This window comes from Cucurbita moschata, unplaced genomic scaffold (genome assembly GCF_002738365.1).
Source record: "Cucurbita moschata cultivar Rifu unplaced genomic scaffold, Cmos_1.0 Cmo_Scf00002, whole genome shotgun sequence".
Lineage (NCBI taxonomy): Eukaryota > Viridiplantae > Streptophyta > Magnoliopsida > Cucurbitales > Cucurbitaceae > Cucurbita > Cucurbita moschata.
Genome location: NW_019268518.1, coordinates 6,528,897 through 6,556,523, shown reverse-complemented (window position 1 = coordinate 6,556,523; position 27,627 = coordinate 6,528,897). Strand labels below are relative to the sequence as shown.

Below are 27,627 nucleotides of genomic sequence, written 5' to 3'. Positions count from 1 at the left end.
TTTTTTTTTTTTTTTTTTTTTTTTTTTTTTTTTTTTTTTTTTTTTTTTTTTTTTTTTTTTTTTTTTTTTAATAATTTAGGGCAACATTATTTGAAGTGTTGAGAATAATATTGGAGATACGGAAGCATAAAAAGTGAAGCCCCCACCACAGCAACACCTCCCCTTACCTTACGTGATTATTCCTCATCTTCTTCTTCTACTTCTTCTTCTGAATTTGCTTCCACTCTCTCCCATGGTGGTTCTGGTTCCTTCATTCTCCCCATGCCTTCTCTCCCTGGCTTCCCTTTCTCCTCTCCCATGTCTGTAATCTTTTTCACTTCTCCTTTAATCATTTCTTCTCCTCTGTTTTTCCCTTTTACTCATTTCATTTCTTTCCGATTTGCAGGTGGAGCGAGCTTTGCCTGAGGCGAGCCACCCCTTCACTCGATGTCCACGACAACATTAACAATACCACCACCGCTGCCGATGAACACCCCATCTCCAACGCCGTTGAGTGCTACGCCTGCACCCAAGTCGGTGTTCCGGCCTTCCATTCCACCAGCTGTGACCATGCCCACCAGCAGCCCGAATGGGAGGCCTCCGCCGGCTCTTCCCTCGTCCCCATCCAACCCGCAAAGACCTCTCCTCGCCGCGCCGACCCACAACATCGTTCCGGTCGTTTCGGCAGTGTTCTCGACCCTAGAACCAAGCGGGTCCAACGATGGAACCGGGCTCTGTTATTAGCCCGTGGAATGGCCCTCGCCGTCGATCCTCTCTACTTCTACGCGCTCTCAATCGGACGTGGTGGGTCGCCGTGCCTGTACATGGACGGTGGATTAACCGCCGTTGTTACTGTTCTCCGCACGTTCCTCGATGTCGTGCACTTGTGGCACGTTTGGCTCCAGTTCCGCCTCGCCTATGTGTCCAAGGAGAGCATGGTCATTGGCTGCGGCAAACTCGTCTGGGACGCTCGTGATATCGCCTCCCACTATGTCCGTTCCTTCAAAGGCTTCTGGTTCGATGCCTTCGTGATCCTCCCAGTTCCTCAGGTTTGCCTTCTTCCTTCATCATTTTAAATAGAGCCAAACGATGATATGGGTAGTGTTCATTGATTGGAATCTGTAGTAGTTAACTTGGAGAATCGCTTATTGATAGGGAATGAATTAAAATATATCTCAATCATTGCAAATAAACAATAGTTTGATCATAATAAGAACTAGCAACTCAAATTTCAGTGAGCTAAATCAATGATTTTCATATTTTATTCTAACTTTTCAAAACATAGTATGATCAAAATCCAATTATTGAAGTGTTTCTTTTGTTGCCTCTGCTCATCTCTTCTTATTGCAGATTGTTTATTGGTTGGTTTTACCAAAACTAATCAGAGAAGAGAGAATCAAGCTTATAATGACAGTAATCTTGTTAATGTTCTTGTTCCAATTCCTCCCAAAAGTTTACCACTCCATTATTTTAATGACAAGAATGCAAAAGGTCACTGGATACATCTTTGGCACCATTTGGTGGGGTTTTGGACTCAATCTCATTGCCTATTTCATCGCCTCTCATGTAAGCCTGCTTTGTATATTCATCACAGCCATGTCTTTTAAGCTGAAATTTGCAAGCGCTTCTGATTTTCCTGCTAACAGGTTGCTGGGGGTTGCTGGTATGTTCTTGCAATACAGCGAGTTGCTTCTTGCATCCAGCAACATTGTGAGAGAAACAAGTGCAACCTATCTCTGTCTTGCTCAGAGGAGGTGTGTTATCAGTTTCTCTCATCTTCTACAACCATAGGAAATTCGTGTGGTCGTAATTCGACTTCTGCCTTTAGGAAGCCCATATGCTTGGATGTTAATGGTCCATTCGCCTATGGCATCTACAAGTGGGCTCTTCCAGTCATTTCTAGCAATTCCATTGCTGTCAAAATTCTTTATCCCATCTTTTGGGGCTTAATGACTCTTAGGTAAGTTTAGGAGCAGTAGTTTTCAAACTCTGTGTTCTGCTCCTGTGGAGAAAAGGGAAGAGTTTTCTACACTATGTTTCTTGATAATGATGGTTTAAATGTTGCAGCACGTTTGGCAATGATCTCGAGCCCACGAGTAATTGGCTAGAAGTATGTTTTAGTATTTGCACAGTACTGAGTGGATTGCTGCTTTTTACTCTTTTGATTGGTAACATCCAGGTGAGCATGCTTGCTTGTTCAATATGTTGTGCACATGTAACTGAAAGTATTCTTCTTCTGTGGACCTTAATTCGTCTCCCTTTTGCGAAAAAGGTTCTTTTGCACGCCGTCATGGCAAGGAGGCGAAAAATGCAGCTGAGATGTCGAGATTTAGAGTGGTGGATGAGGAGACGACAATTGCCATCTCGTTTGAGACATCGAGTTCGACACTATGAACACCAGAGATGGGCAGCCATGGGTGGAGAAGATGAGATGGAACTGATCAATGATTTGCCTGAAGGTCTTAGAAGAGACATTAAACGCCATCTTTGCGTTGATCTTATCAGAAAGGTAAATAGTTTGAATAGCTGTTCTCATGAGGATCTTTTTAGGATTAGGGAAGGCTTGTGGTTGAGGTTCTGTTTCTTCATGTCTAACGGCCAAGCCCACCACTAGCAGATATTGTCCTCTTTGGGCTTTCCGATTTCGGGCTTTCCCTCAAGGTTTTAAAACGTGTGTGCTAGTGAGAGGTTTCCACACCCTTATAAAGAATGTTTCATTGAGTTGAGGATCTCTTTTGGATTTGGGAAGGCTTGTGGTTGAGGTTCTGTTTCCTTATGTCTAACGGCCCAAGCCCACCGCTAGCAGATATTGTCCTCTTTGTACTCCTCTTTTGGGCTTTCCTTCAAGATTTTAAAACACTTCTGCGAGTGAGAGGTTTTCACACCCTTATAAAGAATGTTTCGTTCGGTAGAGGATCTCTTTTGGATTAGGGAAACTTGTGATTAAGGTTCTGTTTCCTTATGCAACTGCTACCAAATGCATAGGTGCCGCTGTTCCAAAACCTGGATGAGCTGATTCTCGACAACATCTGCGACCGAGTCAAGCCACTTGTATTTTCCAAGGATGAAAAGGTACATGTTCAAACCCGACTCGTCGGTGATCCGCTATCTACCAAGGATACACTAATATCAATGTTTCCATAAAAACAGATTATCAGAGAAGGAGATCCTGTTCCAAGAATGCTATTCATAGTGTGTGGACGTGTAAAACGTAACCAAAGCCTGAGCAAGGGCATGACAGCAACAAGTTTGCTAGAATCGGGAGGATTTCTGGGCGACGAGCTGCTATCGTGGTGTCTTCGGCGCCCATTTCTGGAGAGGCTTCCAGCTTCATCAGCTACATTTGTATGCATTGAACCAACAGAAGTATTTGCCCTGAAAGCAGACCATCTGAAGTACATAACCGATCACTTCCGCTACAAATTTGCCAATGAACGACTGAAGAGAACTGCAAGATATTACTCCTCCAACTGGAGAACATGGGCTGCTGTGAACATACAATTTGCTTGGCGTCGCTACAGAAAGAGGATGAGACGTCCAGTGATAACTGTGGTGGAAAATGGAAGCAATGAACGTAGGCTTCTGCAGTATGCTGCAATGTTCATGTCATTCAGGCCACATGACCATCTTGAATAGTAAACTACGAACATGCCTACACTTCTTGAATTCTTTCGTAAGTCATTCATTGATATCATTTTCATATTATTCGATATCTATCATCTCCAAGGAAAGACATGGACTTGGAAGTTGGAAAATGGGATGTATTTGAGTGTAAAGAGTGAGATATGTTCATCTTTCTCCCTTTCATGTCTCTTCCCTCTCTCTTCCTCCGACATGACAGATCATGTTTCTCACCGAAGATGTGGAGTTGAAGATGAATGTATTGTTAAGAATGTTTTTAGTAAGAGAACGTGTCTAGATTGAGTAATGGCAGTTGTCGTCTCTCTTACATCAACTTGTGAGCTCAACTAGTTAAGATATATTCCATTTGTTCGTGAACTACCGAAAAAAGTCATATAGACATTGTGTTTGTTTCATTTGCTAATGGTTAAGATATCTCTTGTAAGATGTAAGAGCTCAAGCACCGCTAGGCTAGCAGATATCGGATATCATTTTCTTTTCTTTATGGGCTTTTTCTCAAGGTTCTGTTAGGATAACCAAGTCCATTGAGTTTTCTCGTTTGAGCTTTCCCTTCTGGGCTTTATCTCAAAATTTTGCTAGGATATCCAATTCCATTGGGCTTTCCCTCAAGGTTTCGCTAGGATATTCAAGCCCACCGGTAATAGATATTGTCTTTTTTGGCCTTTTCCTTCTAGGTTTTCCCTCAAGGTTCCGTTAGCAAATCCAAATCCACCGCTTGCAGATATTGTCTTCTTTGGACTTTCTTTCGGAGAGCTTTCACTAAGCTTCCGCTAGCAGATATTGTCTTCTTTGGACTTTCTTTCTAAGAGCTTTCACTAAGCTTCCGCTAGCATATCCAAGTGTAGATATTATCTTTTTTGGGCTTTCTTTTCTGGGCTTCCCCTCAAGGTTTTTAAAACATGTCTTCGAGGAGAGGTTGGGGGGCCGTGGGCTTTCCCTTCTAGGCTTCCCCTCAAGGTTTTTAAAATATGTCAACTAGGAGAGGTTAGGAGCCCAACGTCCTCATTGGCACACCGCTCCGTGTCTGATTCTAATACCATTTTCAACAACTCAAACCCAACCCTAGCCGATATTATCAACTTGGCCCATTACATATCATCATCAGCCTCATGATTTTTAAAACATGTCTAGAGAGAGGTTTGTATACTCTTAAATACTTCGTTTCCCTCTCTAACGGATGTGTAACCTTACATCTCTACTCTTTCTAAAAAAGTTGGTATACAATATAACATTCGATAAATGCAACTAAATTACACGAAAGCGGGTCGATATTAAGATTTGATAGATCACAACTTCTTAAGTAACATAATAATTTGAAATTATACATTGATCCGTCTATGTAGAAAATGTTAGAACCCCACAAAATTGGGGTTTTGTTGGGTATGATATCACCACCTTACCAGACCTTTTTAGGACCCACAAGGCCAAGAACATCCTCCCAAAGCCCCACACTTGCCACATCCATACCAATCACACTTGGACTACAAGCAGCCACAGTCCAATACCCAGCTCTAATTTCATCTCTCAATTGCTCCTTCTCCCACCCACAATACCCATCAAAGAACCTGAAATCCTCAGCCCCAACCATATTCCTCTTCACCATTTCCGACGCACACCCAACGCTCTCTTTACCCCCATAATACATTCCCTTCATTACTTCCTCAAACACCCCACTCTTCCCAATCCCATCATCCTCTCCCCCCCTTCTTGGACTCACTAAAAACAACCCCCCTTCCAATGGCCCCCCGAAGTACAACGGCCGCTCCCAAAATGTGCCCGCTACGTCCAGTGTCGTCGACCTCGTTTCCTTAATCGACATCAACGACGGCCGATTTAGTATCACCCCCGATGGCCCCATTGCTCCATTTGACAAAACGAGAACCACGGTACGCTCGAATATGTGCACTCCATCGAGCTTCTCAGTTGCAATGAGTAGACATCCCTTTTCAGGCTCATGAATTACATGCGCCCATTTGTCGCCGATCGAGACCGACGGTGGATGATCCACCACCGTGTCGAGATTCACAAAAGACGATGAAATTTGAGGCGTTGCGAGCTTCTGATTGGCAATCAACTTGGCTCTGAATGATCTCCAATCCGTATCATCACCGTCCGATGGCGACTTGAACTGACAGCCTAAAGAGAAAAATAAAATATGGATCTTTAATCATGATTAGAAGTAAGATCATGATTTCTAACAAGAATACGAGAGAGACTTACATGATATTTTGAAGGATGACGGGGAAGAAGAGGGTCGGGAGTTGAAGAGAATTGTGGGCTTGATCTGGTTGTGAGGCAGAAAACAAGCTTCCATTTGTGAGATTCAGCAGCTGACTTGTTTGTTGGTGTTGGATGATGAAGGGAGAAATGGAAGAAGAGGGGTTTATAAGGTGAAGGGAAGAGTGAATTGGAACCACATAAAAGGATAAAGGCTTCTCCTTTTTCACACCCATCTCATCCAAAACGTGGATTGTCCTTTATGTGGGTCCATAAAGTTATGGGCAATTGGATAAACCCTGACACGTGGCGTCATGTCAAGACTGCCAACTCAATCCTTTTGTGGATGGTACACTTCTGCAACCCATTTTGGTGACGTGGCGTTTTCATGCCCAATGGCTCTTCTTGGTGTATGTATCTTTTTTTTATAGGTAAAAACTTCAAAACTCAACATTTTTAGCTTGGAATATTTATGGGTTGGATAACTTTTTGAGATTTTTCCTTTGAAGGAATAAATTATACTCTAACAAAGATAGTTTTGTTTGTTTGAATGATTCTTAATTTTTTCACAATAAGAAAAATATAATTTGTCCGGGATTAATATTTATATAAATTTTTGTTAGTGCATTATTGAAAAAAATAAAGGTTAAGGTTAAAGTGTAGTGCTTGAAATAAGATGCCATTTGGAAAGAATATATTTTGTGGATGGGAAGTCAAAACTAAATAGTAATTTGTTGTGGGATGGATGATTACAAATTTAAATTAAAAATAGTAATAAGGGAAGAAAAGGATTAAGTCCAACCGGCCGAACTTAAAAAAATTAGGTGAAGAAGGAAAGCGCAAAATCAAAGGTCGAGGACTTGACTAACGGTGGTGGTTGGGTTGGCGATGGAGTGCGTCGGCAGCCATGCGCGGCATTCAGTGTCTTTAAATACCCTCCCCTTCTGCCCATTGCTCTTCGTCTTTCTCCATAGATTCCCCTTTGATTTCAGCTCTGTTTCAGTCTAAAATGAAGGCCATGTTGGTTCTTACTGCTCCTCCTCCTCCTCCTCCTGCAATTTCTACTACTCGTATCTCCAATATCTCGAAACCCACTTCCGTTTTTGGCTCCCATGCTGGAAACAATCGTGGGTTTTTGCCTCTCAATTTGAACTTGCTTCATGGGACCGCCATTCGTTCTGTTCAAGCCTCTGCCGCGTCCCATGGCGGAAACTATGGATCAAAGTTTAGTGCAACTTTAACTTTGAGTTAAATATATTAGTTATTAGAATTTATCTATAATTTAATTAGTATTATACTTTATATTTTACTATTTAAAACTCATCCAATATGGGTGATTCAACCTTCGATTTCAATTTTATTTCTCATTCTTGACTTTATATTGTTTGTTTGAGTAATAATATTTTTAGATCTATTCAACTTTTGAGCGGTAGATGTTGTGTCATAGTTGAGGTGTCAAACATTAAATATATCCTTTAAGTTTTTTGTGCTTGGTATAATATGATATCAATTGGTTTAAATTGTGAAGTACCATTTCCCATCCTTCCTTTCTAACGGTTGTTGTTTAGCAGGTGTACATAATCCGAGTTGGATTCAACGATTCAAAAGTTTTTTTTTTTTTTTTGAGTGGGTTGGATCGTAACTCAACCCAACCCAATCCAAAAAATTTTATAATCCAACCCAACCCAATCCAAAAAATTTTATAATCCAACCCAACCCACCGGAAATTTTATAATCCAAAAAATTGTGAAGTTCAAATTGACAATCCAACTAAACCCGAAAATTTCACAACCCAATCCAACCCTCTATTTTCGGGTTGGGTTTGGGTTCTTGGGTTTTATATAAAGGGTTGACTTCGGAGCATGGAGAATTCTAATAAACTCGGATTACCACCCCGACAAACCTTTACATACGATAGAGTTCTCAACGTTATTTATAAGTTTTATTCGGTTTTAGGTCAACCAGAGTTTTTTATCTTATGAACCGGAAACTGAACCGAATCACTTCAAGTTCAGAAAAAACAACCCAACCTCTATAATTCAAATTGGGTTGGTCCGGGTTGTCGGGTTAGATGTACACCTCTAATAGAGGTTAGAAGAGTCCAAACATTTTAGATAAACTTTTGATAAAAAAAAAATGAGGGTGGAAGAAGCTGTAATTGTAGAGAATTTGTATTTGTTTTGTAGGTCATCTCCAAAGGATAGTTACAAGCTGAGCGTAGAGGAAATAAGAAGCTCATTAATCTCTCAGGAGGACAGCATTATCTTTAGTCTCTTAGAGAGAGCTCAGTACTGCCATAATGGAAAGACATATGACCTCCAGGCTTTCTCCAAGGATGGCTTGAGTGGCTCTTTGGTGGAGTACTTGATCAAGGAAACTGAAAAGCTCCATGCTCAGGTACTTGAACATTCTAAAAGGAGAAACAAAGAAAGGTTGAGGCAAATGTTGTGTGTGTTTGTTTCACATTATTTTTTAACCTTAGGTGGGAAGATACAAGAGCCCTGATGAGAATCCTTTCTTCCCCGACGACCTACCCGCCCTGTCGTCGACTCCCCTTCAGTACCCGCAGGTGAGAACATTGACTTACTTACATGGACATTAAGTCCCACCTTTTTATTGGTGTTGGATGCAGCCCATGTTAAAGATCACGTATTTGTTTAGATTGCTGTCCGTGAGTATCTAATTAAATAATTTTTTATTTGATTTAGTTTTGATTTGATTAGATTTTATTTTGATTTGTTTACTGGTTTGTTATCCGATTTTCTGCAGATTTTTAGGTAGATTTTCTGAATATTTTTTGTGTTCTCTGTATAAATATGGAGCATTCTTGCTCTTCATAATTCAATAATCTCCTCTTCCATTCAATAAATCCCTCTTTCACTAACAGCCCACGATCGAAATATGTTAAAACTTATGTTTTTTAATTCTCTTTTGTTGTTGCAAGGAGAGTATAGTTTACTAGCTCACAACGCCCTGATTTGAGTTGAAAACAGGTACCACATCCTGGGGCGGATTCCATCAATATAAATGAAAAAGTAAGGAGCATGTACTTCGAGTCTCTGATACCAAAATTAGTCAAGGAAGGAGATGACGGCAATTATGGATCAGCCGCTGTCTGTGACATGATTTGCTTGCAGGTGTGCTTCTCAAACTATCCAAACCATGTACAAATTTCTGCTGCAAAACTGCCCACCACCATTTCTTTATGTTATTGTCACGTTTCAGGTTGGTGGGAGACTAAAATGAAACATTCCTTATAAGGGTGTGGAAACCTCCCCCTAACATACACATTTTAAAACAGTACAACCGACGGTGATACGTAATAGGTCAAAGCAGATAATATCTACCGGTGGTGGATTTAAGCTGTTACAAATGATATTAGAGTCATACACCGAGTGGTGTGCCAGCGTAGACGCTAGGCCCCCAAGAAAGGTGGATTGTGAGATCCCACATCTGGAGAGGAAAACGAAACATTCGTGTGAAAATATCTTCCTAATAGATACGTTTTAAAACCACGAGGTTAACGGGCCAAAACATATAATATACACCAAGGGGTGTGCCAACGTATACGCTAGGCCCTCAAGGGGAGTGGATTGTGAGATCCCACATCGGTTAGAGAGGAGAACGAAACATTCCTCATAAAAGCGGGTAAATATCTTCCTAACAGACACATTTTAAAACCGTGAGGTTAACGAGCCAAAGCAGACAATATCTTCTAGCTGTAGGCTTTTCTGAATCTTTGTTACAATGAACAATTTTCACAATTTGGTTGTTTCGACCACTGCAGGCTCTATCAAAGCGAATTCATTATGGAAAATTTGTAGCAGAAGCAAAGTTTCAAGAGTCACCAGATGAATATGAGGCTGCAATCAGGAAACAAGTAAGCCTTGTTCTATTACTATACTACATTCTTGATTCTGCAATCAAATACGTGATATGATTCTGGTGCTGGGTTTTGAAGGACAAGGAGAAGTTGATGGATATGCTGACGTTTCCGAGCGTCGAGGAGGCGGTAAAAAGGAGAGTGGAAATGAAAGCCAAAACATTTGGCCAAAAACATGGTGCCCCAGATTACAAAATCAAACCCACTTTGGTTGCTCAACTTTATGGAGAATGGATCATGCCTTTAACAAAGGAAGTTGAAGTTCACTACCTACTCAGAAGATTGGACTGATCTGCAATCAGTCTTCATGGTCAATGCTCATACTAAGTTCGCACTTGTTTCAACACAATAATCAGGTTGAGTTACCACTGTAACGTTGACCTGACGTGTACCGGTTGAAACCGTTGCCCAAAAACAAGACTTTTTAAATATTGTAGACCATGCTTGGGGTTCCCCTTCAAATAAACTTTGAAAAAAAGTATGTAATTTAAAAATAATTAGAAGTTTTCTATTACAAATTAAATAAACTAACTCAAGTGGAAGCGTTTAAAAAAAAAAACATGAATCTTCTAAGGGTTGTTTTCTCCATCCACTTGAATCTAAATATTTTTGTTTTTAAATGGTTAGATAGGCATGCACTTGTATGGTTGCTTGATGTATAAGTTACAATTTATATGGTTGGTTGAGACGTATTCATATTAATGACTTGATTGTCCATATGTAATCATATTTTGTAATTGTCACGAGTGGTAATACTAATTGGTGATGATTGCAAATTGATGGTATAATCTTCAAGTTGTGATAACTAATTGGTGGTTGGTTATTCACAATCACCAACATCAACATGGCTACCTCAAATTCTACCATTTTTCATAATTTATCTACCAATTTTTCAATGGCATCATTGTCTAATGGCGAAGAAAAAAGAATGATCTTTTAATCATGACTAGAAGTAAAGATCATAGAGGATTGTTAGGAGGGAGTTCTGCATTGACTAATTTAAAAAAGGATCATGAGTTTATAAAGAAGGAATACATATTCATTATATGGAAAGTCGTGATTCTTAACCAAGATAAGAGGAGATTGTAAAAAAAAAGAGAGCGCGGAAGGAGTTGCATGATATTTTGAAAGATGACGGGGAAGAAGAGGGTTGGGAGTGGAAGAGAACTGTGGGGTTGATTTGGTTGTGAGGCAGAAAACAAGCTTCCATATTTGAGATTCAGCAGCTGACTTGTTCGTTGGTGTTGGATGATGAAGGGAGAAATGGAAGAAGAGGGTTTATAAGGTGAAGGGAAGAGTGATTTGGAACCCTGACACGTGGATTGTCCTTTATGTGGGTCCATAAAGTTATGGGCAATTGGATAAACCTTGACACGTGGCGTCATGTCAAGACTGCCAACTCAATCCTTTTGTGGATTGTACACTTCTGCAACCCATTTTGGTGACGTGGCCTTTTCACGCCCAATGACTCTTTAAAGTAAGCACGCCATGCTGACTCACTATAAATGTTTAGTTATAAACTATAAAGGATTCCAGGCATCGTTCATTTTGAGTATAAATTTTCACATTTTTTGTTTTTTTTAAAATGTCTTATCATTTTGCTTACACTCCAAAACGATAATTTTGAAGGTCTATAGAAAAAGTCAACTTACAAGATTAGAGGTTGAAAGTGTAATTGAATCAACCGTTATTATTTATTAGCAAGTTATACTTTTCTTTTTTGTGGTTTGACGTAGGAACTTCTAACTTGAAGCAATTCTATATTGGGTAATTTCTTTAAATTTTTTCTTGGAGTGAAGATAAAAGCATCTTAAAAGAACACGTGGTTAGTCTATAAAGATGGTCTTCTTTTTCTTCAAGATATAGGTACGTGTACCTTTTTAGTGTTCTTATGATTTTTTGTGACACGCTAAAAGAATGAGTGCTGATTTATGAGGATAGTCTTCGCTTACAAATATTTCAAAATAAGTGACAGACAGAGCTCTAGGTAATTTCTAACACAATTAAGTATTTCAAAATAAGCAAGTAACAGATGGATTTCTAAGTCATTTCTAACACAATTACATATTATTATGGTATGAGAAGGATGTGTAGTCAAAAGGGAAAGTTTAAGGATGTGTAGTCAAAAGGGAAAGTTTAAACCAAATTACAAATCCTAACAAGGGAACAAAACGCTTAAAGAAAAATTCAAACCAAACTTAGAAAATTCCACCGCAGAACTCGTTCTTCGTGGTGGGTACTATATGTAAATCGTGTTAGGTGAAGAACAAAAGCGAATATCAAAAGTGGACGACTTGACCAACGATGGTTGTTGGCTTGGCGATGGAGTCCGCCAGCCGCATCCACTGATCCCACTGCCTTCCTGCGCGCCGCCATGAAATAGTACGTTCATACCTATTTTTCTTTCCCCCTTTTGCCGGTTTCCTTTCCTCTTCCATCTGGGTCTTGTCTTCCTCCATAGATTCCCCTTTGATCCTCTGTTTTCACCTCTGTTTCCGTCTAAAATGAAGGCCAAATTGGTTTTCACTGCTCCTCCTCCAATTTCTACTACTCGTATCCCCAATCTCTCGAAACCCACTTCCGTTTTTGCCTCCCATGGTGGAAAGAATCGTGGGTTTTTGCCTCTCAATCTGAAATCGCTTCATGGAACCGCCCTTCGTTCTGTTCAAGCCTCTGCCGCGTCCGTTGGGTATCTTACTTCAAACCCTTTTGCTCATTGCCTCGATCTTACCTCTTTTTGTCGTTTAAATGGTTTTCTTGAGGAATTCTGATCGTGGGTAATTCTGATTTTTGATCGTTGTTCTTGTTTTTGTTTGATTTCACGAAGTATTCTTTTTTTTTTCAAGTTTCTGATAGTCTTTCGTAACGTGCAATTTGTTCTTATGTGTTTTGACATGGCTAGTTGAGGTGTCAAACATTAAATATGTCTTGAGGTTTAAGTTTATGTGCTTGGTGATGATCTAATATGATATCAATTGGTTTAAATTGTATTGGTAAGATTAGTAGTAGTTTAGAACGGTGCTGCTGTTTAGTTCAAGCATTCATGTCTCTGTTTCGTAGATCATCTCCAAAAGAAAGGGTGGACATCAGCGACAACTTGACCCTAGAGGCAATAAGACGCTCATTAATCTCTCAGGAGGACAGCATTATCTTTAGTCTCTTAGAGAGAGCTCAGTACTGCTACAATGGAGATACATATGACCCCAATGCTTTCTCCATGGATGGCTTTAGTGGCTCTTTGGTGGAGTACTTGGTCAAGGAAACTGAAAGGCTCCATGCTCAGGTACTTGAACATTCTAAAAGGAGAAACAAAGAAAGGTTAAGGTAAATGTTGTGTGTGATTGATTGACAATATTTTTTTACCATTAGGTGGGAAGATACAAGAGTCCTGATGAGCATCCTTTCTTCCCCGACGACCTACCCGCTCCGTTGTTGCCTCCGCTTCAGTACCCACAGGTGAGCATTGACTTGCTTACATGGAGACTAAGAAAATACTATATGTTGTGCTTTCTCGTGTGTACGAGTTACCAGTGTTGGATATAGTCTATGATCGAAATATGTTGAAACAAACAACTGAAGCAGGAACAACAACTTGAGGGGAGAGAGCTTTTGAATAGAGGAACCTTAAGCACTTATGATTTTCAATTCTCTTTGTTGTCGTGAAAAAAGCATACATCTAATGAGTATTTCCCCTCCAGTTAAGAACCATTAACAATCTAATGAATATTAATCCGATATCCGTGGTTTGGGTTGAAAACAGGTACTACATCCTGTGGCGGATTCCATCAATATAAATAGCGAAGTATGGAGAATGTACTTCAATTCTCTGATACCAAGATTAGTCAAGGAAGGAGATGACGGCAATTATGGATCAACTGCTGTCTGTGACACGATGTGCTTGCAGGTGTTCATCTGAAACTATCCAAACCATTTAGAAATTTCTTCTGCAAAACTGACTTTCAATGAACATATGACAATTATGCTCTGCGTATACTAGCATTTGTTTAGTTTTGGTAACATCTCACGTCAGTTGGGAGAGTAAAACGAAGCATTCTTTATAAGGGCGTGGAAATCTCTTCCTAACATACACGTTTTAAAATTGTGAGGCTGACATCGGTTCGTAACGGGCCAAGAAAACACTAGCGGTGGGCTTGGGCTGTTACAAATGGTATAGAGCCATACACTGAACGGTGTGTCAACTTGGATGTTGGACCCCCATGGAGGGTGGATTGTGAGATACCACATCGGTTGGAGAGGAGAATGAAACATTCTTTATAAGAGTTGTGGAAACCTCTTCCTAACGTATGTGTTTTAAAACTATGAGGTTGATGGCGATGTGTAACGAGCCAAAGTGGACAATATCTGTTAGCGATGGGTTTGGGCGGTTACAGTTTCATTTTCTGAATCTTTGTTATCACGACAATTTTCACAATCCGGTTGTTTCGACCACTGCAGGCTCTATCAAAGCGAATTCATTATGGAAAATTTGTGGCAGAAGCAAAGTTTCAAGAGTCACCAAATGAATATGGGGCTGCAATTAGGAAACAAGTAAACTTTGTTCTATTACTACATTACATTCTTGATTCTGCAATCAAATATGTGATGTGATTCTGGTGCTGGGTTTTGCAGGACAAGGAGAAGTTGATGGACATGCTAACGTTTCCGAGCGTCGAGGAGGCGATCAAAAGGAGAGTGGAAATGAAAGCGAAAACATTTGGGCAAGAGGTTCCTGTAAACATAGAGCAAAAACATGGTGCCCCAGTTTACAAAATTAAACCCAGTTTGGTTGCTCAACTTTATGGAGAATGGATCATGCCATTAACAAAGGAAGTTGAAGTTCAGTACTTACTCAGAAGATTGGACTGATTTGCACTCATTCTTCATGGTCAATGCTCATACTAAGTTCCCACTTGTTCCAATACAATAATCAGGTTGAGTTACAACTGTAACGTCGGTCTGACGTGTACTTGTTGAAACCGTTACTCAAAAACAAGACCCTTTGTGTAATTAAAAGATTGTAAACCATGCTCGAGTTACCCTTCCAAATAAACTTTGAAAAAAAACATGTAATGTAAAAATATTTGAGTGTTAGTTGAAAAGCATCGCTGTTTCAATCTCTCTATTCCTCGTAAATTAGGAGTTTTCTATTACAAATCAATTAAACTAACTCAAAGCGTTTGAAAAATGAACGTGAATTTTCTGAGTTGCCCTATGACTAACTTTAATACTAAGGGTTTTGTTAATGTTTGGGTCTTGTTTAAGATTGGATTTAATAAGGTAAGCGACTTTTCTATGGGATCCAAATATATATATATTTTTAAATATTAGATATTTTTAAATGGCTGGATAGGCATGCACTCGTATGATTGCTTGATGTATAAGTTACGATGTGTTGTGGAACATGTTTTACAAAACGACATGGTTGTCCACATGTGATAATATTTTGTAATTAATGTCATAACCACATCCGACTGGTTATTTTAATTGGTGATTACGGCACGTGGGGTTACTAGCGTAGCCATCTTTGGATGACGATGACTAATTCGTAGACGTTGGATGCTGGTTATCACTACCATAGTCATCTTCAGGTGGCGATAACTAATTGGTGGTTGTTGGACATTGGTTATTCACGATCACTACTATAGCCACTTTCTAGCCGTGATAATTAATTCTACCAATGTTTGAGTGGCAACACCCGAAACGTTCAAAGAATTACAATTTTAAATGGGTGTAATTTATATTTTAATCCTAAATGAAAAGTTTTAGAAATATAAGTAATATTTAAAAGTTTATGTAATATATATAAAGTAGGCTTCAAAAATTTATTTTTATTTTTTTGGGTAAGTTCTATGCTATAAAATATAATGCATTAAAAAAAAAAAAAGTCTATTTTACAAAAAATAATAATTTAAAAAATTAAAAAATTAAATTTATTGGCCGAGTTTCTTTTTCCATCCAATTTGGAATTTGGGGATAAGGTATTATTAATCCACAAAATCGTTCTTCAAGCTTTTGGAAAATCCGGCAGCGATATCTCTCTGCTTCTGCTTCAATGGCGTCCATTTGCCGTTCAATTTCGCCTCCTCTTTTATCTAAACCGACAACAATCTCGAGATTCCGAGCTCTCCATGCGTTCCTTCCCAATTCAACGCAGCATTCAAGTTCTATGCTCTCATTTCGAAGCTGCAGAACTCGAGCCACCAGCTCAACCCCGTCCGCCGTCGGAGATGCTCGGGAACCTATCGACGACTCGATGAGCATCGATAATCTTCACCGCTTCGTCGAGCTCAACTCCGGAAAGTGGAACGGTTCTTTCTTTGTGAGTCTTAATTTCTTTCGTTTATGCTTAATTTCTTCTGCATACTGGGGTTGCTCGTTTTTGTTATTGTGAATGCAATAAAAAAAAAAACTTAGAAAACAAGTGGTCGTTGTCTTCGATTTATTGAGTTTACGTGGTATTAGCTCGTTTTCGAAAATTAAGCTTATAAAAACTACCTTTTTTTTTTTTCGATTAATTGTTTCCATTAACATATGGATTTGGGTTCTGGTGCTTTCTTTAAGGTTGAAATTTGTTTTACTTGTCCAGCAATTTGACGCTCGAGGGAGTTTGCTGCATAAAATAAGTACGAAGCTAGCCGCGAGCTCTTATGGAGAGGATGAACTTATGAGTCTCATTCAAACGTAAATACAAATCACTCTTGCATATAAGGAAAAAAACGAGTATCTAATCAAGTAAGGCACGACTACGTGATTAATCAATGGTTGTTAGTCTAATGATTACTAATTTGTGGGCTGCAACTCTTTTCAATTTCACCATATGATCCCTGAAGTTATGGCTGGACAAAGATCATAACACAGCATATATGATATTTGTTTTCGTTGTTTCTAACCTGTTTGTCTATAATTAAAGCTGTAGCCAAAGCTTGATAATTCATGCAACTCTTTTTTGCTCAATGCCACTGACTTATCATATCAAAACACGGGCTAATGTTGTTGTTCCTCCTGATCCTACCATACTTTATAGACTATACATTAAACTGCCATCAAGCTTTTCACTTTCTGGTGATGAGGATGAGCCAGAGTGGGGAGAGTACAAAATTAAAGAAACCAACATGTTCACTGTGGACAAATATCAGCAGGTGAGTTCGCCTCCCAACTCAAATATATGAATGTTACGTGCGCACACACCTTGTGCAACTATGTGAACTTGTGTATGTCTTAGAGTTTAGAGTTTAGGGTTTGTGCACACCCTGCTGACACGTCCTGTATAGTAATGTCTTATATGAATGTTTATACACGGCGTGCGCACACACCTCGTGCAACTGTGTGAACTTGTGTATGTTTTAGAGTTTGTGCAAACCCTGCTGACACTCCCTGTATAGTAAGCGTCTTAGATTTGATTTCTTTATCACGATGTTACTGTTTCTTGAATATCTGTTACAATTAGCTTGCAGATTAGCTTTTTCCCCAATGAGAAAGCATATTCACTAAGGTACCAGACGGCTGGGATGTTGGACACTGTGTTGAGGCAAGGGGTGTTGGGTGAGGATGATACTGGTGAAGAATTTCCCAAGTAAGAGATTATTCATGGTCTCACTTTGTATATAAGTGGATAAAATGCAATACTTTCTATGCATTCATGACCCTGTCTGCTCTACAACGTGCATACTCATTGGAATTACATAAATAGTGTGTTAGAAAACGGTGTATAAATAAACTGTGCTGAGTTTATATAGCTCAATATTCGCACATGGGTTTGGATTCCCATTGGCATCCAAGTGTCATGAGGGAAGGACAGCCATGGTCAGGTATAAATTATGCGTGCTTGTGCCTTCTTCCTGTCCTGGCCTAACCAACAGAAATTATTTTATTGAACATTCTTAATCAACCTGAATGATCACAGCTTACACCAGGTCATTTTTCGATTTCAATCATGTCTCTGATGAACTGATGTAGAACAAGTCTTTTAATTTATACTTTTCATACGGTCATTTTCTTTTCTTTTCTATGTGTACTAAGTATTTCTTTTCAACTGTTTAAATTTGTTCAAAAATATAATTTATAGATTCTTTACCACCCCTTAAACATGCAGAAACCTCAAGCTTCCTTCTCGCCGGCCTTCCATTGTATGCGAGAATTGCCTGTATATTCCAGACAAAGATCTGAGAGCAAGAGCTTTTCATGTAATGGACCCAAGAGGAACTATAGAAATGCTTCTCATTTTTCTTGAGGAAAGGGCTGATGGGAAAATTTTTCATCCTCCGCTTAACTCAAATTTAGTAAATGTAAGTTGTAGTACCGGTTGAGTAATGTGAAGGACTTGGTTTTCACTATTTTTTTTTCTCAACTTTTTTAGCCTTTTTTGTGTTGAACAACTATCATATGGTTGCAGGATGAGGAAAACAGGCTTCTCCCCTTTCTTGGTGACTGGAAAGGGCATTCTAGAACAAAAAGAAGTGGTGTTTATGGAGCAACGATTGCGGAAGCTGATACTCTGTCATCCCTTCAAATAGATGACGCTGGTCGGATTATCCAGGTAAGATTCACTGCAATTAAATTCTCTCCCATCTTCAGAGCACTAACCAAAATGAGGCTCAGATTATATAAAGAAGGAGCCATTTTCATTGTTACCGTACCCGCTGTTAAAATTAAGTCTGCCTATCTAGGACTAGATCTTGGTACCAGTCCATAACGATCAAAGTCGAATCGTGAACCTATTAATGAAGAGAATTCAATGAAGCAACAACTGGTACCATAGAGAAGCGGCCATAAACTGGAGAGTCTTGACCAATTTGAAAGATCATTTNCCCCCCCCCCATTTTTTATTTTTATTTGTATAAGTATTTCCCATTTACAATGAAAAATTTATGAAGATTCACTCGTTCTTTGTTATTCTGTACAAAAGTATACTGCCTAATTCACTAATTCGTAGGAAGATACTGAACTTTTGTATTTGAAAAAAGTTTCAGGAGGGATGATCTCTGAAGTAGATGATGGTTGATAGAGTAATCCTTGATCGTAATTTCCAGTATGAGTACTTGGGCCAACATGAAATTTGTGGTTGGTAGTAAAACACCGATTCTCCTCTTGAGACTTAATTCGATCTTCATAGATTTCTCGAGATATTTTCTTACGAAGTTTTGTTATTGCATCTATAACAGCCTCGGGTTTAGGTGGACAACCCGGCAAATACACATCGACAGGAATTAACTTATCGACTCCCCGAACAGTACTATAAGAATCGGTACTGAACATCCCTCCTGTAATTGTACATGCTCCCATAGCAATAACATATTTTGGTTCAGGCATTTGCTCATATAATCTTACTAAAGAAGGAGCCATTTTCATTGTTACCGTACCCGCTGTTAAAATTAAGTCTGCCTGTCTAGGACTAGATCTTGGTACCAGTCCATAACGATCAAAGTCGAATCGTGAACCTATTAATGAAGCGAATTCAATGAAGCAACAACTGGTACCATAGAGAAGCGGCCATAAACTGGAGAGTCTTGACCAATTTGAAAGATCATTTGATGTAGTTGAAATAACTGAAGTTTGGGTTGTTCGATCAAGTAAGGGAAACTCGATGGAACTCACTCTTTATGTGAGATCCAACATCGGTTGGAGAGAGGAACGAAACATTCCTTATAAGGGTGTGGAAATGGATTGTGAGATCCCACGTCAGTTGGAGAGAGGAACAAAGCATTTCTTATAAGGGTGTGGAAACCTTTCCCTAGCAGACACGTTTTAAAACTGTGAGGCTGACGGTGATACATGACAGGTCATAACGGACAATATTTGCCAGCAGTGGGCTTGTGCCGTTAAACTTTCACGTTCCTTTTTAAAATCTGCAACCTACTCTTGTACAGGATTTAACAACAACATCAATGAATGGAGATGTCACCACAAACGTGCACTGGACCGGTACTAAATCAGACAACTTGGTAACATTTGACGGCGGGTACCAGATTACATTATTGCCAGGTGGAATGTATATGGGATGTCCGTGTGATGTAGCCAAAAGTGTAGCAGAAAGTAAGTCATTCCACTTGGAGTTCTGTTGGCTTGAAGCTCCAGGCAGAAGACAGAGGCTCGTTCGTACTTACGATGTAGAAGGTTTGGCCGTCTCATCAACCTATTTTTCTGAGATCAAACTGTGAGTGTTTCTTCCATCCACTACCCCTATACTAGAAAGAATGAATCCTAAAACTGTCCTCAAGCTTAGATTCGAAACCAAGTCGAGTCGAGATTTTTGGTTATCGACATTATGATTCATGTCCTGTTATCTATGAGTGTTAACAATTCCCACAAAAGATTAATTATACCAACATCTTACCTCTATGATCTATCAGCTTAATCTTTGGGTCGGGTCGAGTCTAGCTGTACTTTTGCATAGTATCAAATCAAAATTTCTTCGATTCAAAGTTTGGCGATGCCATTTTGTACGCATTTCATATAATAGTCTACTTGTTCGGTTTGTGCTAGATTTCGAGGGTCGTTAACCTATCAGTTTAAGCTAATGGATTAGTCTTTCTATAAGTAATCAAGCTATTGAAATACTGGTAGTAGGAATAATGGTATTGCATCATGATTAATAACATGGTAGCACGACCATTTTTTTTCTAAATTTAGGCTAATATTTATACGATTTTGTAGGGTCAAACATAGCTGCAATATATCATACTTAAATAAGATTTTTCAACATTGGCTTCTAAAGCTGTGCCACTGGCCATTTTCCTTCTCTATCAATGGTATATGCTCTCTCAATCGGTATACTTAATATACATATATCATTGATATTAGAATCTCATATTTGTACCATTATGTTAAATTTTTCTGCTCGTCTTCATGATACTTCTCCACACGTTCGTTCCATTGAGCAGAATATATAAGCTCTCGAAATGTCTAGTGCTAATAGAGATAATATCTCTCACTTATATACTCGTGATCTTTTCCCGCGTCAAGCATCATTGTCAATATGGTAACGAAGTTATTATTTTTTTAGTGGCTTCTTTTACTTTTAAATTAAATGTTTGGGTTAAAAAATTATTGAATTGGAATGAATATAGATGTATTATAGATTTGAATTGAATTTGCTTTTTTCTAATAACTTTGGTATATTATTTTTCTTAAATTTCTGAATTTAATTCTTAAATCTTTAATGTGGGGTTAATTGTTATTAATAAATTTTTAGTTTATGATAAGTCATATATTCTAGAATATTTAATGTGGATGAACATTGCAAACATGCCTAGGAATAATGGCAAGAGTCACATTGCCTACATTAATCTATTATTAATCTCAAACTTAATTTCATCCTTAAATTTTTTAATTAACTTATGTCAAAATATTTTATTTTTGTTTATGAATAAGAATTATTAATTATATATATATATATATATATATATACTTTCAAAAATAAATAAAAAATAGTGGAAGCCCATTTTTAAGTGTAAATTTGTGATAATTTAATTCAATAATTTTTCAAATTGCAAAGATCTTTGATAATAAATAAAAATTATAATTATAATTATTAAAACTTAAGGTAACCAACCAACAAAATTGTTGATGCAATTTTTCACTCTTTCTGTCCAACCAAAAAAATTTACAGGAGCCGTCAAGAACAAGGCAATCAAAACTGGGGACGAAAAAAAAAAGAAAAAAGTCTAAGTAAGGTTTCGTTTTCATGTATGAGAAAGTTTTCAAAAAAATCGGACCCACATCCTCCTTTTAAATTTTTGTCACGTCTCCACGGCCAACTAACTAAGTATTACAATACGAATAATTTGAAGATTGAAGTATTTCTACTCCCTCTAAAAAATATTGTAAATATGAATATCTTATATGTAAAAATAATACAAAAAAAAAAAATATATTAGACTAGAGTCATATCGATTGTAGCGTGCCTCATCATTTACCATATTTGGAATGAACAAATATCTTTTTTTTTTCATTTACAGACAATCTTGTGTCGTGTGTTGTTAAATATATTTGGATTGTTGGTTGACATTACTATTTTTTATTTTTTAATTAAAAAATTGTTAAAATGAAAAAGGAAAAAGTAAATGAAAATTAGCTAAGAACTATGATCTGTACGACAATTAATTTGCTATCTTGTTTTCTACTCTATATTCTGTAATTATTTATTTTAACGAGTAAATATAAATTTTCAAAATTACAAATTTTGTGAAATATTCAAAAGGATCAAAATTATTTTATAATATATATATATACTATCTAAATTTACAGAAAAACATCAAAGTCAATATTAATAGGTTCATATTATATGTCGAATATATCTTAGTTAGACTTATAAAATATATAATAATGATAAAATAAATAAATGTCGCTTCGAAATAATTCAACTACTTTCTAAGTCAAATCAATTTTTGTAATTAATTATTCGAATGATAGACATAGCTATGTCAAAATTTGTAAAAATTAAATAAAATTCGAAATATATATTATATATAAATTAAATAAAATTGAAAAAAAGGAAGTAGCATTATTAAAGGTGGAAATGAAATAGGGATGAAATTAGTTGTATAGCAAATAAATTATTTTTTAATTAATAAATTGTTAGATAAATTTTAATTTGAAAAAAAAAAACAAAAGCATATTCTAAAAAATATATATATTTGAAGACCATACAAGTTGATTGATATTTATAATATATTTATTTTCTTTTATTGTTTTAACTCCATTATTGTAATTTTAAAACTTTCATCATAAATTTTATGAGACTAGAGCGAGAATGACAGGTGAAGCTTCAACCTCTGTATGTCAACGAAACGAAGCATAATGCAAGATCTCCTAATAGCTTCTATGACCTCTCTGTCTCGTTTTCTACAATTTCTTTCGCAAGACCCACACATCGTTAGTTTTTGTGCTTCTCGAGTGTCTCGTTTTCAACTTTATTACCCATGCAACACTACCCTAATGACCTCCGAGCGTTCAACGACTTCACCTTTTCCAAAGAGCTACAACAATCATGCAACTCAACTTGTCTCTCTCATCACTATGAAGAAGGAGATCTCTAAATCCCACGTGGGAACAAAATAAGGGTGTGGAAACCTTTCTCTAGTAGACGCGTTTTAAAAATCGTGAAACTGACGACGACCGGCCTAAAACGGACAATATTTGAAAAAAACTCATCTATTTAAATAAATCGATGCATATTTATATTATTAGAATATAACATTAATATTAGATTGGAGATGTGAAGTCCACGCCTTAAATATATATAGAAAAATTATAAATAACTTAATTATTTAATTATAACTTATTAATATTTTAAGAGATGTAATAAAATGTAAACTTTTTTAATTTTTATTTATATAATATTTTAATTCTGACCAAAATAAAAACAATAGGTAGAAGTAATAAATAATATTAGCTACGTGTACTTTCCACTGAATATGAAGCAACCAAATACGGAACTTTGAGAGAAATTTGTATACAGATTACAGAGGAAAGGTTCAGAAATCTACTCCCCAATTTCTTCAATGGCTAAGAAAGACGACTCTGCACGACCTCCACTCCAGCGCCCCACCATCACTCTCCCTCCGCGCCCTTCTATGGACGCCTTTTTCGCTGCCGGACCCACTGGGCTTAGCCCTGGCCCTATGACCCTTGTCTCCAGTTTCTTCGCCGACGGTGCAGCTGACTCGCCTTCCTTCTCCCAGCTTCTCGCCGGAGCCATGGGTTCTCCGATGGCTATGGGGTTTCTGGGAACTGGGTCTACACCCAATTATTACGCCAAGGATGGAGGCAGCTCGGAATTGGAATTTGGGTTGAAGCAATCGAAGCCACTCAATTTGATGGTGGCTCGGTCTCCTTTGTTCTCGGTCCCGCCAGGGCTCAGCCCTTCTGGGTTGCTTAATTCGCCTGGCTTTTATGGTCCTCAGGTAAAATTGAACCAATTTGATTATTGTAAGGCCTTTCCTTCTGCTCTCGATGTGTTGGGTGTCTGTTTTTTTAGGTTTTTCTTATGTTGAAATCTGGTTTTAGCAACTGGGTTTTGGTTAACCACTGGGGAGATGAGGGTGTTTGTGTTTTTTTTTTCGAAATTGAGTTCATTTTTTTAGGGGGTTTATTCAATTCCTCTACACAATGATGGTTTTTAGGTGAGGTTTTTGTTGAAATGAAGTTGCCGAAATTAGTGGCAAATCTTGGTGATTTCTATCTCTCTTTCTTCTCTTTTTCTGCCGAAGATAACATATTTGGATGGCGTTTGAATCCCTGAAATCTTGCACATAGGAAAAACATGTTTGAATATGGTCGTAACATTGGGAGTCAAATTGAAAGTTCAAGACCCAATTACTCAGAACATAGTTGAGTGGATGAGACGCCATTTACTATCTCAAAAGTCGATAGCTCGAATGCTCGAATCCCACCCCATAATTTTAGTTAGGTTAAATTATATGTTTGGTATGCTGGTCGGGGAAAACCAATCTTATAGCTTCCGCGCTTCCCATTCTTTCTATTATCCCATTTTCTTTCGGGATAGGCACTCAAAATTCTCCTCAAGTAGGATTAGAACTTCTTTTTATAAAGCAACTCGACTTCGATTCTTGAATTATCATTCGAAATGACTCCTCAACTTTTGGAGTGGTGTCTTTATTGTTTGTGCTTTAAAAGTTTCTGAAAGTTGAAGGGTTTATAAACTTTCAAGTTTACTTTATCTAACCTTGTTCTTCACAAATTTTCTAATAGGTTATGAACTCTAATTTTCAGTCTTAATAGATATTAATTTCATTAGTTTAATGTTGCATGATTGTTAATGTTAAACATGCCATAAAGGCAATGATTTCTATTGATTTTGTTGATTTGTTGATTAAATTCCTTGTAGAGCCCATTTGGAATGTCACACCAGCAGGCATTGGCTCAGGTTACTGCTCAAGCGGCATTGACACATTCTCATATGCATATGCAGCAAGCTGAATATCAACATTCTTTAGTACCAGCTCCTATGGAACCGTTGACACGTGATCCATCGTTTACTCTTGATGAAGCTTCTCAACTGTCAGTATTACCCTCCACATCAGACACAAAAAGTATCATTGCAGAATCAACAGAAGTATCTCATTCTGATAGAAAATACCAACCTCCTCCTTCAAATGCCTCTGATAAACCTGCAGATGATGGCTATAACTGGCGTAAATACGGACAGAAGCTGGTTAAGGGCAGTGAATATCCACGAAGCTACTACAAATGCACACATTTGAATTGCCCCGTCAAAAAGAAGATCGAGCGTTCGCCTGATGGTCAAATTACTGAAATTATTTACAAAGGTCAGCATAACCATGAACCTCCTCCAGCCAACAAACGTGCAAGAGATAATAGTGAACCAACTGGGTGTACAAATTCTTTGACGAAGCCTGAAAGTAGATTCCAAATTCAAGCTGGAATTTTGAACAAGTCAAGTGAAAATGTGCAATTAGGTTCTAGTGACAGTGAAGAACAAGCTGATACAGAGATAACAGAAAACAGAGATGAAGATGAACCAAATCCAAAGAGGCAGTACGTATGAAAATTTTTATATTTTGATTCATTTTACAGTTTATCTATAGTTCTTCTGTCTTAGTGGGAAAAAACTAAAATATTTGTGGCTTTGCCACATGAGTGCAGGAACATTGATGTAGGGATATCTGGTGTTGCTTTGTCTCATAAAACACTCACAGAACCAAAAATCATTGTTCAAACTAGAAGCGAGGTCGACCTGTTAGATGACGGTTATAGGTGGCGCAAGTATGGGCAGAAAGTGGTTAAAGGAAATCCTAACCCCAGGTAGCTAGTTTAGCTTCTTTTTGTCTTTTTTTTTTTTTTTCTTTCCAAAAAAAAGTGGTTGGTAAGTGAAAATTATAAGACGTCCATATTATATGCAAGCATATGCTCACGCGCTGAAATATTGTTACCCTACAAATCACAATCATTCACTATGATAAGCATGCTTTCTTTTGTTTGCTCAGAACTTTTAGCATTCTCATGATCTTGATGATTTTGAAGGTCAAAGATGATCAATGGGTTATTTTCTTATAACTTCTCTTTTTTCTGTTTGATGAATTATGAGTACTAACTAAGATAGAAGTTAGACCTGTTGTCCTTAGTGTCCTGTCATGAGGATGGTTTGCAGTTGACTTGAAGAAATGGTCGGTTTACCATTTGTTGCATTTATGAACATGCTCTAAGTTCGTATTTTATCTCCCATGTCTTAGATTTCTTTGGTTATAATGTGAGATCTCACATCAGTTGGGGGAGGAGAACGAAGCATTTTCTTATAAGGGTGTGGAAATCTCTCCCTAGCAAACACGTTTTAAAAACCTTGAGGGAAAGTATGAAAGGGAAAGCCGAAAGAGGAAAATATCTGCTAGCGGTGGGCTTTGGCTGTGACAAATGGTATCAGAGCCAAACACCGGGCGATGTGCCAACAAGGAGACTAAGCCTCGGAGGGGAGTGGACATGAGGCAATGTGCCAGCAAGGACATTAGGCCTTGAAGGGGGTGGATTGGGGGGTCCCACATCAATTGGAGAAAGGAACAAGTACTAGCGAGGACGTTGGGTCCTGAAGGGGGGTGGATTATTAGATCCCATATCGGTTGGAGAGGAGAATAAAATATTCATTACAAGGGTGTGGAAACCTCTCCCTAGCAGAAGCGTTTTAAAAACCTTGAGGAGAAGTGTGAAAGGGAAAGTCTAAAGTAGACAATATTTGCTAGCGGCAGGCTTGAGCTGTTACACATAGATTATGGTTACCGACAAGTGTAAGATGGATTTGCTGTAACTTGTCATTACTTTGATTCTTCATCTTTGAAGTTTGACTTGACTATGTTTAAGAATTCTGGACTCTCCTGTTGGACAGCGACTTGTTTATTTGTCATTTGTTATGTTTTGAGCATATCATGTTCTCTAAGACAACTTTTTCTTTTTCAGTAATTTCTGTCATTAGCGTTTGATCTGTGTCAAAGAACTTCTGAGTTTGTTATCTGTGTTAATTGCTTGTTGCAACTAGGATGATCATGTCTTTTGACACATTTTAACCTGTCAACAGGAGCTACTACAAATGTACTAGTGCTGGGTGCAACGTCCGCAAGCATGTCGAGAGGTCTTCTACAGATTCGAAAGCTGTCGTAACCACATACGAAGGGAAACATAACCATGATGTCCCTGCAGCTAGAAACAGCAGCCACAACACCGTGCCCCAGATCAAACCGCTTAAGGTTGTAGCTCAGAAACATCCATTACTTAAAGAGATGGAGTTTGGAAGTAATGACCAGAGACCTGCCGTTTTGCGGCTTAAAGAAGAGCAAATCACTGTGTAAACTGCTACGACATAGTGCAACCTGGTCAGTAGTTGATTTCAAGTGACTAACCAGTTTCAAAAAGGGGAGAAAAAGTTTCCAGTCACATAAATTTGAATTTCACAGTCCGTGTTCGTGTTCGAGTCAAAAGTGCTCCATTTGCCTTCTCCAATTTACATCCCGAAACTAGTTTCAACCATATGCCAAGGGAGATACAAGGAGGACAGTCAAGACTGATATTATATGATCAGAATAATGTTATTACTTGTGTTTATCTCAGCTTCCCGAGGCTGTTTCACCATTGCAGCTGAGGTGAAAAGAATATACTGCATCATCCTATAAGGTACAGGAAGTTGAGTACTCTTCCCTGTAATTTTAGAAACCTGTTGTGTAGTGTGACTCCCCAAATTCAAACTAGACATTGTTTATGTTCTGTAAAATTTCATGTAGTCCATCAGTTTATACCAAAATATGAACTGTACAAATTGGAGCTGTGTGTATAAAATTCAGAATCTTTATATTGTTTGTTGATATTGATACAGTTTCTTTTGGAAAGATGAATCTCTACAACTTCCCTTGTATGGAGTTATTGTAGCAGCAAGGAAGATC

General features: G+C 38.0%; 6 protein-coding genes across 6 annotated transcripts in view; 5 read left to right on the top strand and 1 right to left on the bottom strand.

Annotated features, from left to right (window-relative positions):
• Positions 1–3,907, top strand: part of LOC111459113 (cyclic nucleotide-gated ion channel 2) — a 22,355-nt gene extending 18,448 nt beyond the window's left edge. Inside the window, exons 2-9 of the mRNA XM_023101871.1 lie at positions 185–299; positions 386–1,028; positions 1,330–1,545; positions 1,626–1,939; positions 2,047–2,158; positions 2,252–2,488; positions 2,965–3,051; positions 3,130–3,907. Coding sequence (XP_022957639.1) covers positions 262–299; positions 386–1,028; positions 1,330–1,545; positions 1,626–1,939; positions 2,047–2,158; positions 2,252–2,488; positions 2,965–3,051; positions 3,130–3,615 — 2,133 coding nt within the window. The 5' untranslated portion in view covers positions 185–261 and the 3' untranslated portion in view covers positions 3,616–3,907. The remainder of the gene's footprint in view (positions 1–184; positions 300–385; positions 1,029–1,329; positions 1,546–1,625; positions 1,940–2,046; positions 2,159–2,251; positions 2,489–2,964; positions 3,052–3,129) is intronic.
• A 932-nt stretch (positions 3,908–4,839) lies between these two features.
• Positions 4,840–5,997, bottom strand: LOC111459174 (UPF0301 protein Cpha266_0885). Its single transcript, XM_023101950.1, has 2 exons — positions 5,842–5,997; positions 4,840–5,757 (listed from the first exon to the last, which is right to left on the bottom strand). Exons 1-2 carry the CDS (start codon positions 5,933–5,935, stop codon positions 5,018–5,020), a joined length of 834 nt encoding a protein of 277 aa, XP_022957718.1. The 5' UTR covers positions 5,936–5,997; the 3' UTR covers positions 4,840–5,017.
• Positions 5,998–6,813: 816 nt separating this feature from the next.
• LOC111459168 (chorismate mutase 1, chloroplastic-like) lies at positions 6,814–10,012 on the top strand. Its single transcript, XM_023101938.1, has 6 exons — positions 6,814–7,085; positions 8,060–8,235; positions 8,321–8,407; positions 8,832–8,975; positions 9,626–9,718; positions 9,800–10,012. The coding sequence occupies exons 1-6, from the start codon at positions 6,848–6,850 to the stop codon at positions 10,010–10,012; spliced, it is 951 nt and encodes a 316-aa protein (XP_022957706.1). The 5' UTR covers positions 6,814–6,847.
• Positions 10,013–11,999: 1,987 nt separating this feature from the next.
• Positions 12,000–14,784, top strand: LOC111459158 (chorismate mutase 1, chloroplastic-like). The gene is made up of 6 exons (XM_023101927.1): positions 12,000–12,410; positions 12,782–13,004; positions 13,091–13,177; positions 13,482–13,625; positions 14,177–14,269; positions 14,351–14,784. The coding sequence occupies exons 1-6, from the start codon at positions 12,226–12,228 to the stop codon at positions 14,585–14,587; spliced, it is 969 nt and encodes a 322-aa protein (XP_022957695.1). The 5' UTR covers positions 12,000–12,225; the 3' UTR covers positions 14,588–14,784.
• A 903-nt stretch (positions 14,785–15,687) lies between these two features.
• Positions 15,688–20,142, top strand: LOC111429732. The gene is made up of 7 exons (XM_023065699.1): positions 15,688–16,040; positions 16,308–16,402; positions 16,746–16,860; positions 17,176–17,294; positions 17,814–18,006; positions 18,114–18,257; positions 19,588–20,142. The coding sequence occupies exons 1-7, from the start codon at positions 15,774–15,776 to the stop codon at positions 19,876–19,878; spliced, it is 1,224 nt and encodes a 407-aa protein (XP_022921467.1). The 5' UTR covers positions 15,688–15,773; the 3' UTR covers positions 19,879–20,142.
• Positions 20,143–23,165: 3,023 nt separating this feature from the next.
• Positions 23,166–27,541, top strand: LOC111462378 (probable WRKY transcription factor 3). Its single transcript, XM_023105919.1, has 4 exons — positions 23,166–23,625; positions 24,570–25,240; positions 25,349–25,507; positions 26,769–27,541. Exons 1-4 carry the CDS (start codon positions 23,224–23,226, stop codon positions 27,037–27,039), a joined length of 1,503 nt encoding a protein of 500 aa, XP_022961687.1. The 5' UTR covers positions 23,166–23,223; the 3' UTR covers positions 27,040–27,541.
• Positions 27,542–27,627: the final 86 nt, after the last annotated feature.